We start from the raw sequence: 13,488 nt of genomic DNA, 5'->3' as shown, positions 1-13,488 counted from the left end.
CAATGAGGGTCAGGGCGGGACGGACTATCAGCCACCAGAGATGGGACAATGCAGACAGCTCGGATCCTGGCAGCTGTTACAATGTGCCTACAGACCACACCTTATACTCCGGGGACACCACTAATGATAACCGGACACTATGCTTTGTGAATGTAGGTTACAATAGACATTTACAATAGCCCTTTTATGTGCCTGAAAGGTATACCTCATTGTCAGTTGTGATTCCCATTTCGTTTTATTTGAGTTCTTATTGTCATTGTTCTGCAGCTGGCGTGACATGTATTGACACAAGCATGCGGAGAATGCGCTGCCATAACTGTGACAGCTCGGCTATTAACCCACATCCTGCCCTGTAGAGCGCTGCTCTGGTAACCGCATGCAGTAGGATACAGGAGGTGTGTGCTCACAAGCATTATCCATAGCAATAAAACCCCTCCCTTACTGGCTTTAGTTATGCAGAAAAATCACAAGTGTTCAGATGACATAAAGTCCACATGTAATGCCTCTGGCTATGTACACACGAATAACCATGTCACCCCTGGTCAGTTTTATGGATGCTCACAGATATTACTGTTCTCTATGATGAGACACCAATACAAGGCACACACGTGGGTGATGAAACAGGTAAATAGCAGTGTATGTTCTATTTAACTCACCCTGATGGGATTACTATTACTACATACAGTAGGCACCTCGCTCCTGATGGGATTACTATTACTACATACAGTAGGCACCTCGCTCCTGATGGGATTATTATTACTACATACAGTAGGTGCCTCGCTCCTGATGGGATTACTATTACTACATACAGTAGGTGCCTCGCTCCTGATGGGATTACTATTACTACATACAGTAGGCGCCTCGCTCCTGATGGGATTACTATTACTACATACAGTAGGCACCTCGCTCCTGATGGGATTACTATTACTACATACAGTAGGCGCCTCGCTCCTGATGGGATTACTATTACTACATACAGTAGGCGCCTCGCTCCTGATGGGATTATTATTACTACATACAGTAGGTGCCTCGCTCCTGATGGGATTATTATTACTACATACAGTAGGTGCCTCGCTCCTGATGGGATTACTATTACTACATACAGTAGGTGCCTCGCTCCTGATGGGATTACTTTTACTACATACAGTAGGCGCCTCGCTCCTGATGGGATTACTATTACTACATACAGTAGGTGCTTCGTTCCTGATGGGATTACTATTACTACATACAGTAGGTGCCTCGCTCCTGATGGGATTACTATTACTACATACAGTAGGCACCTCGCTCCTGATGGGATTACTATTACTACATACAGTAGACACCTCGCTCCTGATGGGATTACTATTACTACATACAGTAGACACCTCGCTCCTGATGGGATTACTATTACTACATACAGTAGACACCTCGCTCCTGATGGGATTATTATTACTACATACAGTAGACGCCTCGCTCCTGATGGGATTACTATTACTACATACAGTAGGCGCCTCGCTCCTGATGGGATTACTATTACTACATACAGTAGGCACCTCGCTCCTGATGGGATTACTATTACTACATACAGTAGGCGCCTCGCTCCTGATGGGATTACTATTACTACATACAGTAGGCGCCTCGCTCCTGATGGGATTATTATTACTACACACAGTAGGTGCCTCGCTCCTGATGGGATTATTATTACTACATACAGTAGGTGCCTCGCTCCTGATGGGATTACTATTACTACATACAGTAGGTGCCTCGCTCCTGATGGGATTACTTTTACTACATACAGTAGGCGCCTCGCTCCTGATGGGATTACTATTACTACATACAGTAGGTGCTTCGTTCCTGATGGGATTACTATTACTACATACAGTAGGTGCCTCGCTCCTGATGGGATTACTATTACTACATACAGTAGGCACCTCGCTCCTGATGGGATTACTATTACTACATACAGTAGACACCTCGCTCCTGATGGGATTACTATTACTACATACAGTAGACACCTCGCTCCTGATGGGATTACTATTACTACATACAGTAGACGCCTCGCTCCTGATGGGATTATTATTACTACATACAGTAGACGCCTCGCTCCTGATGGGATTACTATTACTACATACAGTAGGTGCCTCGCTCCTGATGGGATTACTATTACTACATACAGTAGGTGCCTCGCTCCTGATGGGATTACTATTACTACATACAGTAGACACCTCGCTCCTGATGGGATTACTATTACTACATACAGTAGACACCTCGCTCCTGATGGGATTACTATTACTACATACAGTAGACACCTCGCTCCTGATGGGATTACTATTATCCTTCTGCCCTACTACAGCTGAGGAAGTCCGCTCACTCATCTCATCCTCTCCCCCCTCTACCTGTCCCTTGGACCCTCTCCCCTCCCGTCTCCTCAGTTCCCTCTCCCCCACTGGCTGCTCCCACCTTGCTCACCTCTTTAACCTATCTCTTTCTACTGGCATCTTTCCCTCACCCTTCAAACATGCTCTGGTCTCGCCTATTCTTAAAAAACCTAACCTGGACCCTTTATCTCCCACAAGCTACCGCCCTATCTCTCTTCTCCCATTTGCCTCTAAAATACTAGAACGGCTGGTTTACAGGCGTCTCACAAGCTACCTGTCTGACCACTCCATCCTAGATCCCCTTCAATCTGGCTTTCGCCCACTTCACTCCACTGAGACTGCCCTAGTGAAAGTCACCAATGACCTGCTGTCAGCCAAATCCAAGGGTCACTTCTCCCTGCTTATCCTTTTGGACCTATCTGCTGCCTTTGACACTGTGGATCACCCTCTCCTCCTCCACACACTCCAAAACATTGGCCTCTCTGGCACAGTCTTCAACTGGTTTTCCTCTTACCTCTTCAACCGTTCCTTCTCAGTCTCTGCCTCTGGCTCTACCTCACCACCTTCTATCCTTCCTGTCGGGGTCCCTCAGGGTTCCGTCCTTGGCCCCATTCTGTTCTCTCTGTACACCTCCTCTCTGGGTGCACTCATTAACTCCTTTGGCTTCCAATATCACCTCTATGCAGATGACACCCAAATCTACCTCTCCTCTCCTGATCTGTCCCCCACTGTTTTCTCTCAAGTTTCCAACTGCCTCGCTGCCATCTCTACCTGGATGTCTGAGCGATTTCTGAAGCTGAATATGGACAAAACCGAACTTATTATCTTTCCCCCACCCAGAGCTATGCCCCCTACTAATATCTCTATCACTGTTAACAACACCATCATCTCCCCTGTTCCCCAACTCCGCTGCCTGGGTGTCACACTTGACTCCTCCCTCTCCTTTGCACCCCACATCCAAGCCCTGGCCCATTCTTGCCGGTTCCAGTTACGCAACATTGCTCGCATCAGGCCCTTTCTCTCACAGAGTGCAACTAAGCTGATCATCCACTCATTAGTCATCTCACGGCTTGACTACTGTAATGCTCTTCTCACTGGCCTCGCTCAATCCCAACTAGCTCCTCTCCAATCTGTCCTCAATGCTGCAGCCAGGCTTATCTTCCTCTCCCGCCGCTCTAACTCTGCTACTCCCCTTCAACAAAATCTGCACTGGCTTCCATTCCCCTACAGAATCCTCTTCAAACACCTCACACTCACATACAGGGCCATCTCTAATTCCATTGCTCCATATATCTCTAACCTCATCTCCATTCATACACCCTCCCGCCCTCTACGGTCAGCTGACGACTGTCGTCTCTCCTCCACCCTGATCACTGCTTCCCATGCTAGAGTACAGGACTTTGCCCGTGCTGCACCCCTTCAGTGGAACGCACTCCCTCGCTCCATTAGACTCTCCCCGACCTTGCAAAGCTTCAAACGGGCACTGAAAACTCACCTATTCATCAAAGCGTACCCTTCCACTGCATAAACCAGCTGGTTCTCCGACCCCTTGCCTGTTTCCTGTTTACATCCTGCTATCTAACCACCACCCCCTCGCTTGCACCTCTTGTAATCTGTCTGTCTCCCCTTCCTACTAGATTGTAAGCTCCTCCGAGTAGGGCCCTCTTCCCTCCTGTTGTCAAAGCCCACTTCTCTTCACATTTCACTCACAGCTCTCCTTTACTCCAACACTCAGTGACCATCTTCATACTCATCTCCATCATTGGCCTCAAGCCTCTAGTTGTATGTTGATTGGGTCCTTACTACTTACATTTAAGCTGTAATGTGTATTGAACTGTGGTGCTCTTTATTTGTACTGTATTTTTGTTATTTATTCAATGTTATGCCAAGTTTTTGTCTCCTTGTATTGTTCCTTTGTACGGCGCTGCGAAACACTTGTGGCGCCTTATAAATAAAATAATAATAATAATAATAATATTACTACATACAGTAGGTGCCTCGCTCCTGATGGGATTACTATTACTACATACAGTAGACGCCTCGCTCCTGATGGGATTACTATTACTACATACAGTAGACACCTCGCTCCTGATGGGATTACTATTACTACATACAGTAGGTGCCTCGCTCCTGATGGGATTACTATTACTACATACAGTAGACACCTCGCTCCTGATGGGATTACTATTACTACATACAGTAGGTACCTCGCTCCTGATGGGATTACTATTACTACATACAGTAGGTGCCTCGCTCCTGATGGGATTATTATTACTACATACAGTAGGTGCCTCGCTCCTGATGGGATTAATATTACTACATACAGTAGGCACCTCGCTCCTGATGGGATTACTATTACTACATACAGTAGGTGCTTCGTTCCTGATGGGATTACTATTACTACATACAGTAGGTGCCTCGCTCCTGATGGGATTACTATTACTACATACAGTAGGTGCCTCGCTCCTGATGGGATTACTATTACTACATACAGTAGGTACCTCGCTCCTGATGGGATTACTATTACTACATACAGTAGGTGCCTCGCTCCTGATGGGATTACTATTACTACATACAGTAGACGCCTCACTCCTGATGGGATTACTATTACTACATACAGTAGACACCTCGCTCCTGATGGGATTACTATTACTACATACAGTAGACACCTCGCTCCTGATGGGATTACTATTACTACATACAGTAGGTGCCTCGCTCCTGATGGGATTACTATTACTACATACAGTAGACGCCTCGCTCCTGATGGGATTACTATTACTACATACAGTAGACACCTCGCTCCTGATGGGATTACTATTACTACATACAGTAGGTGCCTCGCTCCTGATGGGATTACTATTACTACATACAGTAGACACCTCGCTCCTGATGGGATTACTATTACTACATACAGTAGGTACCTCGCTCCTGATGGGATTACTATTACTACATACAGTAGGTACCTCGCTCCTGATGGGATTACTATTACTACATACAGTAGGTGCCTCGCTCCTGATGGGATTATTATTACTACATACAGTAGACACCTCGCTCCTGATGGGATTACTATTACTACATACAGTAGACACCTCGCTCCTGATGGGATTACTATTACTACATACAGTAGGTGCTTCGTTCCTGATGGGATTACTATTACTACATACAGTAGGTGCCTCGCTCCTGATGGGATTACTATTACTACATACAGTAGACACCTCGCTCCTGATGGGATTACTATTACTACATACAGTAGGTGCTTCGTTCCTGATGGGATTACTATTACTACATACAGTAGGTGCCTCGCTCCTGATGGGATTACTATTACTACATACAGTAGGTGCCTCGCTCCTGATAGGATTACTATTACTACATACAGTAGGTACCTCGCTCCTGATGGGATTACTATTACTACATACAGTAGGTGCCTCGCTCCTGATGGGATTACTATTACTACATACAGTAGGTGCCTCGCTCCTGATGGGATTACTATTACTACATACAGTAGGTGCCTCGCTCCTGATGGGATTACTATTACTACATACAGTAGGTGCCTTGCTCCTGATGGGATTATTATTGCTACATAGGCACCTCGCTCCTGATGGGATTATTATTACTAAATACAGTAGACACCTTGCTCCTGATGGGATTATTATTGCTACATAGGTACCTCGCTCCTCATGGGATTATTATTACTACATACAGTAGACACCTCGCTCCTGATGGGATTATTATTGCTACATAGGTACCTCGCTCCTGATGGGATTACTACATGGGCACCTCACTCTTGATGGGATTATTACTACATAGGCAGCTTGCTTCTAATGGGAATATTAATACATAGGCCCTGTGCTTTTTATACATGTAGACATTCATGAGTAAGCTGTTAACTGTTGACATCCTGAGCCTATGCGGAGCAGGATAGAATTGGGGGAGGAGTAGGTTTAGGCGCTATTGGGGCATGGGGTTAGTTTGCCAGGGGGGGTGTTAAGGATAGGCTGCAGAGAGGGAAGGTTAGGGGCTTGGTTTATGCAGCGGGGTAGGAGGGTTAAGTGCACTAGTGAGAAAGTTTAGGGTTAGGCCCTGGGGGGGCCTTGTGGTTGGTGGAACCCTTTCAGGATTCCATCTATCGGGATGCCGGCATCTGTGTTCCCCTTAATTTACCACTAGACGATCTGAGGCAAATCGACACCTTCATATGATATTACTGATGTCACCACTTTGGTGGGAGATACAGTATATACAGTGACAAAGGACTACATTAACATATCATCAGTATGTGCACATCTATGGTATACTGATATAGGTCATGTCGTACAGGATGCGGTACTTACTGTGAAGCTGTTGTTTAGATTCTTGGTGCTTGACTCAGCAACGCTGGCATCAGTTATGTCGACCTCTTCAAATATTATAGACTGCAGGAGAAAATCAGCAGAATAGTGGGTGAGAATGATTGTAAAGACGCAAAGATGACACAAGACAAATACAAGTCTGAGTCTGACCCACAAGAGAGAGCTGCAAGTGCAACTAATGGCACAACACAATCTTTTCATTCATTGTGACATGTGTTTGCTGTTGCTCAGTCTTGTTTTATTACGGTTTTGTTTCCAACTGTATTGGAATTTTTCTTGAAGGGTGGAAAGGTCGACTGGACCGATATTAATAGCTAAGGCTTCTGATTTAGAAGTATTTAATTTATAATTGGAGAATGTGTTATATATTTTGGTTTCTTGGAAAATGGAGGACAGCGAGGTCAGAGGGTTGTGCAGAGTTAGTATGACATCGTCGGCGTATAGAGCGATTTTATGGTGTTTTTGGCCTATATTGATACTGTGGATATTCGGGTTACTGCGGATCCGGGAGGCGAGGGGTTCCATAATTAGAGCGAATAAGAGGGGTGCCGTTTTTTATATTAAACTGGGCTGATTTAAGTCCGTTTACCAGCACCGAGGCCGAGGGATTGTTATAAAGGGCTAATATACCTTCTAGGAACGGACCTGTAAAGCCCATATGAGACAAGGTGCCGCGGATGAAAGGCCAGGCTACCCTGTCAAAGGCCTTTTCTGCATCAAGAGCCACCACCAGGGCTGACAATGCTCTTTCGTTGGCAACATGAATAAGATCAATTAGGCGTCTGGTGTAGCCGTCACTGTTTCTAATTGTAAGGCTCAATAGAATTTGGTGCACATAAGAAACTGTTACTAATAATAATAGCAGCAATAATGCACCCCAATGGTACCTGATCAGTACCTCAGTTTCCGATATTTAGCATTTTTTTTTAACTAAACAAATTACATCATTATTGGCCAATTAAAAATAAGTAAAAACATCTAAATGTCTAATTAGTCATGAAGGGGTTCTGAGTCAAATACGAAAATGTTTCCCTTAAGATAGGCATTATCCCCAAGCTGTTAACCTGCTCAGAAGGGGTGAAGGGAAATTCAGGTAAACCTATGGAAAATGATCGTTTACATTTTTTGCAGACAATTGAATACCATACTCATGATAAAAGGCTGGTATTTTTTTACCACAAGAATGGCTTATGGCTCCTAATTGAATTCCCCAAATAGTGTGAGAGGTCTTATGCCAGTCAGCTAGTACTGTCCTCACTACATGGGCAGAGAAAGCCTCTGATAGTAATACAGGATATACAGTAGTGCCACTAAAGATATCCATGCCATAAATAATCATGAAGAAACAGGCCGTTGTTGTAGAACAATGAGGGGAATTGTAATATGCTTTAGTGTATAGTAAAGGAGTACTTATTTTCTTATGATATATAAGGGTCATGTGAAACATGGAAAGCAGAGCATATTCTCCTAGTCATAAGTGTTTACTGAGTCATGTATTCTATTACATAAAACTTTAAAAATGAATTAAAGTGACATTACATACTGAATTCAAGTTATCACAATACACCTTGGGGTATATCGACCGAGAACATGCAGGCGGGATTCAATATCCACCTGCCGGGTGCAGCCCGTCACTTCCCGGACGTTCTCGGCAGAACGAGCCCAACTGCTTGTGAAGTCAGGCTCGTTCTGCCGAGAAACCCTGCTCAATGCTGTCGGGGAAGACAGCATTGAATAGGGCCCGGCGACCAGGGGAGATGGTCGCCGGCAATTGAATACCCCCCTTAGTATTTCCCAATAGGATCCTGCTGTATTTAAAGAACTGGCACCAGCTCTTGAGCAGTAAAAAAAATATTACAGATTAATTACATATTGTGAAATAGGAAGCAGTAAAATATACGGTAATAACATGGATGAAAGATGACTCATAGTCCTGTACTGGTATATTTTATTTGCATGAACTTATTATATTAGTGTACATGCATACCAGATGAACAACTGGAATGGCAGTTATGTTGCAGTTCTGGTTACTGTACAATCCAGCCAATATTACAAATATATACATAGGTGTGTAATCTCCCAGTTACTCCAAGGCCTCCATCGGATTTCATGTCAAGCACCAGCTTATCCATAGCCTGGTGGCTAGGAATGGACATGTACATTTAATGATGGTTGTCAGTGGGGGGAGGACGGCTTTGCATAGTGCAGAGCTATGCAAAGCCGTCCTCAAAGCAACTCATCTGCTGGTAATACTAGATCGCTCAGCACAAAGGCACAGTCGCCCCATGTGTATGGGGCATTAGGCTGTTTTTAACCCCTTCCTGACAGAGCCAGTTTTTGCGTTCCTGACAGAGCCCTTTTTTTCAAATCTGACATGTCTCACTTAAGTGGGGATAACTTTTTTTTGCTTTTACTTATCCCAGTGGTTTTGAGATTGTTTTTTCGTGACACATTGTACTTCAAATTAGTGGTAAATTTGGGTCGATACAGTCTGTGTTTTTTTGTGAAAAATACCAAAATATCGTGAAAAAATGGAAAATTTAGCGATTTGCAAAATGTTAAATTTTCTGCTTGTGAGACAAATAATCTTACCACTCAAAATAGTGAATAACTAACATAGACCATATGTCTACTTTATGTTGACATCATTATTTCAACTTCCTTTTCATTTTTTGGGACACTAGGAGGCTTACAATATGAATAGCAAATTCTCAAATTTTCAAGAAAATTTCAAACACTGATTTTTTTAGGGACCAGTTCAGTTCTGATGTGACTTTGAGGGACTTGTATGTGAGACACCCCCATAAATGATGCCATTTCAAAAACTGCACCCCTCACAGTATTCAAAACAGCATTTTGGAAGTTTGTTAACCCTTTAGGTGTTTCACAGGAATTAAAACAAAGTGTAGGTGAAATTTCAAAATTTCTTTTTTTTTGCAGATTTGCAATTTTAATACATTTTTATAAGGAACACAGTACATTTTACTAGAGAAATGTGACTAAAAATTGATTCCCCCAATTCTTTTGTTTTCATAAATATCCTATATGTGGCCCTAGTGTGCACGGTGACCAAACCACAGGCTTCATAATAGAAGGAGCACCTACTTGATTTTGGAGCCTCCTTTTTATGAGATTATTTTTTAGGCACCATGTAGGTTTCAAGGCACCATAAGATGCTAAAAGTTAGGAACCCCCCCACAAGTGACCCCATTTTGCAAACTACACCCCTCAGGGAATTCATCTAGGGGTATAGTGTACATTTCAAACCCCCAGGGGTTTCACCAATTGTGGTACAACTGGGCAGTGAAAATGAAAAATTATTTTTTTTACACAAAAATGCAGTTCTGGCTCCAAATTTGTCATTTTCAGAAGGTATGAAGGAGACAAAGCACCCCAAAATCTGTGCCCCAATTTCTCCCGAGTACGGCAATGCCTCACATGTGACCAAAAAATACCAGTTGGGTGCATGGCAGGACTCAGAAGGGAAGGAGTGATTTTTGGATTTTGCAGCTCAGATTCTGGTGGAATTTTGGTGGGTGCTATGTCGCATTAGCAAGACCCCCCAAGCACCAATACAGTGGAACCCCCCCACAAGTCACCCCATTTTGCAAACTACACCCCTCAGGGAATTCATCTAGGGGTATAGTGTACATTTCAAACCCCCAGGGGTTTCACCAATTTTGATACAAGTGGGCAGTGAAAATGAAAAATTACATTTTTTTACACAAAAATGCAGTTCTGGCTCAAAATTTTTCATTTTCAGAAGGTATGAAGGAGAAAAAGCACCCCAAAATCTGTGCCCCAATTTCTCCCGAGTACGGCAATGCCTCACATGTGACCAAAAAATACCAGTTGGGTGCATGGCAGGACTCAGAAGGGAAGGAGTGATTTTTGGATTTTGCAGCACAGTTTATGGTGGAATGAATGGTGGGTGCTATGTTGCACCAATACAGTGGAACCCCCCCACAAGTCACCCCATTTTGCAAAGTACACCCCTCAGGGAATTCATCTAGGGGTATAGTGTACATTTCAAACCCCCAGGGGTTTCACCAATTTTGATACAAGTGGGCAGTGAAAATGAAAAATTACATTTTTTTACACAAAAATGCAGTTCTGGCTCAAAATTTTTCATTTTCAGAAGGTATGAAGGAGAAAAAGCACCCCAAAATATGTGCCCCAATTTCTCCCGAGTACGGAAATGCCTCACATGTGACCAAAAAATACCAGTTGGGTGCATGGCAGGACTCAGAACGGAAGGAGTGATTTTTGGATTTTGTGGCTCAGATTCTGGTGGAATTTTGGTGGGTGCTATGTCGCATTAGCAAGACCCCCCAAGCACCAATACAGTGGAACCCCCCCACAAGTCACCCCATTTTGAAAACTACACCCCTCAGGGAATTCATCTAGGGGTATAGTGTACATTTCAAACCCCCAGGGGTTTCACCAATTTTGATACAACTGGGCAGTGAAAATGAAAAATTATTTTTTTTACACAAAAATGCAGTTCTGGCTCCAAATTTGTCATTTTCAGAAGGTATGAAGGAGACAAAGCACCCCAAAATCTGTGCCCCAATTTCTCCCGAGTACGGCAATGCCTCACATGTGACCAAAAAATACCAGTTGGGTGCATGGCAGGACTCAGAAGGGAAGGAGTGATTTTTGGATTTTGCAGCTCAGATTCTGGTGGAATTTTGGTGGGTGCTATGTCGCATTAGCAAGACCCCCCAAGCACCAATACAGTGGAACCCCCCCACAAGTCACCCCATTTTGCAAACTACACCCCTCAGGGAATTCATCTAGGGGTATAGTGTACATTTCAAACCCCCAGGGGTTTCACCAATTTTGATACAAGTGGGCAGTGAAAATGAAAAATTACATTTTTTTACACAAAAATGCAGTTCTGGCTCAAAATTTTTCATTTTCAGAAGGTATGAAGGAGAAAAAGCACCCCAAAATCTGTGCCCCAATTTCTCCCGAGTACGGCAATGCCTCACATGTGACCAAAAAATACCAGTTGGGTGCATGGCAGGACTCAGAAGGGAAGGAGTGATTTTTGGATTTTGCAGCACAGATTCTGGTGGAATGAATGGTGGGTGCTATGTTGCACCAATACAGTGGAACCCCCCCACAAGTCACCCCATTTTGCAAAGTACACCCCTCAGGGAATTCATCTAGGGGTATAGTGTACATTTCAAACCCCCAGGGGTTTCACCAATTTTGATACAAGTGGGCAGTGAAAATGAAAAATTACATTTTTTTACACAAAAATGCAGTTCTGGCTCAAAATTTTTCATTTTCAGAAGGTATGAAGGAGAAAAAGCACCCCAAAATATGTGCCCCAATTTCTCCCGAGTACGGAAATGCCTCACATGTGACCAAAAAATACCAGTTGGGTGCATGGCAGGACTCAGAACGGAAGGAGTGATTTTTGGATTTTGCGGCTCAGATTCTGGTGGAATTTTGGTGGGTGCTATGTCGCATTAGCAAGACCCCCCAAGCACCAATACAGTGGAACCCCCCCACAAGTCACCCCATTTTGAAAACTACACCCCTCAGGGAATTCATCTAGGGGTATAGTGTACATTTCAAACCCCCAGGGGTTTCCCCAATTTTGATACAAGTGGGCAGTGAAAATGAAAAATTACATTTTTTACACAAAAATGCAGTTCTGGCTCGAAATTTTTCATTTTCAGAAGGTATGAAGGAGAAAAAGCACCCCAAAATCTGTGCCCCAATTTCTCCCGAGTACGGCAATGCCTCACATGTGACCAAAAAATACCAGTTGGGTGCATGGCAGGACTCAGAACGGAAGGAGTGATTTTTGGATTTTGCAGCTCAGATTCTGGTGGAATTTTGGTGGGTGCTATGTCGCATTAGCAAGACCCCCCAAGCACCAATACAGTGGAACCCCCCCACAAGTCACCCCATTTTGAAAACTACACCCCTCAGGGAATTCATCTAGGGGTATAGTGTACATTTCAAACCCCCAGGGGTTTCACCAATTTTGATACAAGTGGGCAGTGAAAATGAAAAATTACATTTTTTTACACAAAAATGCAGTTCTGGCTCAAAATTTTTCATTTTCAGAAGGTATGAAGGAGAAAAAGCACCCCAAAATCTGTGCCCCAATTTCTCCCGAGTATGGCAATGCCTCACATGTGACCAAAAAATACCAGTTGGGTGCATGGCAGGACTCAGAACGGAAGGAGTGATTTTTGGATTTTGCAGCACAGATTTTGGTGGAATGAATGGTGGGTGCTATGTTGCACCAATACAGTGGAACCCCCCCACAAGTCACCCCATTTTGCAAAGTACACCCCTCAGGGAATTCATCTAGGGGTATAGTGTACATTTCAAACCCCCAGGGGTTTCACCAATTTTGATACAAGTGGGCAGTGAAAATGAAAAATTACATTTTTTTACACAAAAATGCAGTTCTGGCTCAAAATTTTTCATTTTCAGAAGGTATGAAGGAGACAAAGCACCCCAAAATCTGTGCCCCAATTTCTCCCGAGTACGGCAATGCCTCACATGTGACCAAAAAATACCAGTTGGGTGCATGGCAGGACTCAGAAGGGAAGGAGTGATTTTTGTATTTTGCAGCTCAGATTCTGGTGGAATTTTGGTGGGTGCTATGTTGCATTAGCAAGACCCCCCAAGCACCAATACAGTGGAACCCCCCCACAAGTGACCCCATTTTGCAAACTACACCCCTCAGGGAATTCATCTAGGGGTATAGTGTACATTTCAAACCCCCAGGGGTTTCACCAATTTTGATACAA

The 13,488-nt window shown here is 43.8% G+C and overlaps 1 protein-coding gene across 3 annotated transcripts in view; it reads right to left on the bottom strand.

Moving 5' to 3' along the window:
• DGKD (diacylglycerol kinase delta) overlaps positions 1-13,488 on the bottom strand; it is a 98,650-nt gene that overhangs the window by 54,657 nt on the left and 30,505 nt on the right. For all 3 annotated transcript variants that reach the window (XM_083178228.1, XM_083178227.1, XM_083178226.1), the window contains exon 3: positions 6,689-6,769. In XM_083178228.1, the coding sequence (XP_083034354.1) occupies positions 6,689-6,769 (81 nt within the window). The remainder of the gene's footprint in view (positions 1-6,688; positions 6,770-13,488) is intronic.

This window comes from Crinia signifera, chromosome 3 (assembly GCF_055691185.1).
Source record: "Crinia signifera chromosome 3, ASM5569118v1, whole genome shotgun sequence".
Classification (NCBI taxonomy): Eukaryota; Metazoa; Chordata; class Amphibia; order Anura; family Myobatrachidae; genus Crinia; species Crinia signifera.
This window is presented reverse-complemented; position numbering and strand designations above follow the sequence as displayed.